The sequence below is a fragment of the Glycine max genome, chromosome 10 (assembly GCF_000004515.6).
Source record: "Glycine max cultivar Williams 82 chromosome 10, Glycine_max_v4.0, whole genome shotgun sequence".
Lineage (NCBI taxonomy): Eukaryota > Viridiplantae > Streptophyta > Magnoliopsida > Fabales > Fabaceae > Glycine > Glycine max.
In genome coordinates, this window is record NC_038246.2 from 7040652 (window position 1) to 7043114 (window position 2463).

The 2463-nt window shown below is 30.9% G+C and overlaps 1 protein-coding gene across 2 annotated transcripts; it reads right to left on the reverse strand.

The window, feature by feature from the left end:
- Positions 1 to 246: 246 nt before the first annotated feature.
- On the reverse strand, positions 247 to 2210 carry LOC102670004 (monodehydroascorbate reductase 3, cytosolic-like). 2 transcript variants are annotated; one of them, XM_041005680.1, is made up of 4 exons: positions 2013 to 2210; positions 1811 to 1881; positions 708 to 818; positions 247 to 374 (listed from the first exon to the last, which is right to left on the reverse strand). In XM_041005680.1, the coding sequence occupies exons 1-4, from the start codon at positions 2041 to 2043 to the stop codon at positions 318 to 320; spliced, it is 270 nt and encodes an 89-aa protein (XP_040861614.1). In that variant the 5' UTR covers positions 2044 to 2210; the 3' UTR covers positions 247 to 317. The 2 variants fall into 2 exon arrangements, with proteins under 2 accessions (XP_040861614.1, XP_040861615.1); XM_041005681.1 differs by having other exon boundaries at positions 303 to 374; positions 703 to 818.
- Between the last annotated feature and the right edge of the window lie 253 nt (positions 2211 to 2463).

The window sequence follows — 2463 nt, forward strand, 5'->3', positions numbered from 1 at the left end:
AGAATTCAATAGTATTGAATTCTTGAGCCAAAATTGTATAGTTGGGATATTGTAAGAATAGGATAAATAATGTCCTTCTAATCTAATCTAAAAATGAAATATACAAACTATGATCATCATCTACTCATACTCATAGTGTAGGAAAAGTTTACCAAACCTTTCTTTAGACTACAACTCAAACAGAAAAAGTAATCATATTATAACCTAGAAAAAAAGCATGTTATTCAGCATCTTACCGTAATGAGTAAAAAAGTAAAAAGCAACTATAAACACTAGTAGACTCACCACATGTGGCTATGTCAAAACATTTTCACCAGTTATTGTCTCCACAGAAGGTTCTTCAAATGCCCATTGTTTAGCAAGTGATACCACAACTGAAAACAGTATTAAAAGCCTAATAAGAAAAGCAATAGATAAAAGGAAATATGATTTTTCCATACTCTTCTAGCCTAGTAATATTATGACCTGTTTGGTATCCAGGATGGGATCTCAATTGTTTTATGCATTGACAAAATTGTTTAAAGTGCAGTATTAATTTCGAGAAGCAGATTATATTATATTGGTTGAGAAGAGAAAGCAAGAGACTTCATTGAATCCATGTGTCAGTGATACGGGACCCCTCATTATGAAGGTGTATGTGCAAAAACAGAAGAGTAACTAAGTATAAAACTAAACAAAATCAACAAGGTAATTGTCATTAACCTTACTTGAAGAAGAATATTAAGGGAATATTTTGTATGCTCTTTAGGATGACAAAGTCCCTTAAGTAGAGTAGGAACAAGACCAGATATTTCTGGACTCTTTATCACACTCCCAACCTGGAAAAAACATGAAAATTAAAAATATTAATCACAGAAATAGGAATCAAATGGATAGAATAGTTCCTAAGTAAAGACTAATGTGTTGAAGGGCCATTTGCCCAGCTGACTGGACTTTAGGATGTGTATCAGTCAAAACCTTCAAATACTGAGATGGGTTAAGGTAATGCAATCTATAGCTTAAAAGGAATTTAGAAGTGAAAAATAATGTTTGCTTCATATTATACCTCAGTCAATTTGGGAACAATCTAAGGGAGACACCGAGACAAATGTTGAGGAGCACAGTATGCCATAAAATTACTGCTCTTATAAGATGTCCAATTCAAGATTATGTTTTGAACTATAATTAATATTAGAATCTTACTATTCACAATTCGAATAACACAATTCGGATGTGATTTGACTACCCAACTATTCATATCATTGATATGAATTGCACAATTCAATTTTCTTTTTACATTGTTTTTACCATTCTTATCAAAGAAATTGAAAAGTTTGAAAATCTTGAATGATTAAAAAAGGGGCTAAAGGGGCACTGCTAAACGCACCATATCCGATTTTTCAGATGTTCTATTTTCATTCTTCTAAAGACAAAGTTTCGCATGGTCACTCACTCATTCTATACATTGTATTTGGCTATTCCATTGCTCTACTTTCCATCTTCTAAATATAGGGTTCACATACTCAGTTACAATTTACCAACTTTGGTCTTTTCTAGTTTAAAATTATCACATGTACCTCCTATGAATTTAAGGATTTGATACAATTTATGATTTTAAAAACAAGCTTGACAATTCACGATTTGAATTGCAGTATGATAACCTTGCTTATAACATTTAACAAGAAAAATAGACAACATGTCCAAATGCAATCAAAATCAAATACTACATGATAGAATCATCAACATATAGCGAAATGGACAATTACAAATTGTGAAAAGCAAAAGCAGAAAAAAAAAAACTGTATTTAATTTAATAATCTATGAACTATACCACTTCTTTGGAAATGATAGCCAACTCCCCTGGCTTAATGCCCTGTTTGGAAAACTCCCTCACAGCATAACCTTGCAATTTCGAAAAAAGTAATTAGCAACAGTATCGAAAAAGTCAAAACACGAGAAAAACCAAAGAGTTTTTGCATTTTGCAATTGCACAATCGAATCAATAATAGAAGTGAAAGGAAAAACGAATCGACCTAATTCTAAAATTCCGTTCTTCGATTCCATTAGTGAACTCAAATGGATCAAGGAGCACGCAGAGAGTTAAACGTGAATTTCTATGAAATGAATGAACAAAGAATCGTAGATTTACTCAGTCATTGGAAGCACGAAAAGTGAATTGATAGAGAGAGATGAGAAAATGTGTGAAGAGTAGGAAGTGAGATTAGGGGAAGGCAGAGGGGGCCGAGAAAATGTATATCTTTTAATAATAATAACTTATGTTATATAACTAAGAGATAACTAAGAGAAAATGTATATTCTTTTCTACTTCCTATTCAAAAATCAGAAGAAACTTTTATTTTATATTTTAATATTTTGTATTAAATAATTTAGAAATCAATATATTTTCTCATTATTTTATTTCTATCTTCTTTTTTTAAAAGCTTCTCTCTTTCTATTTTTTTAATCAAACAAATACTAATATTA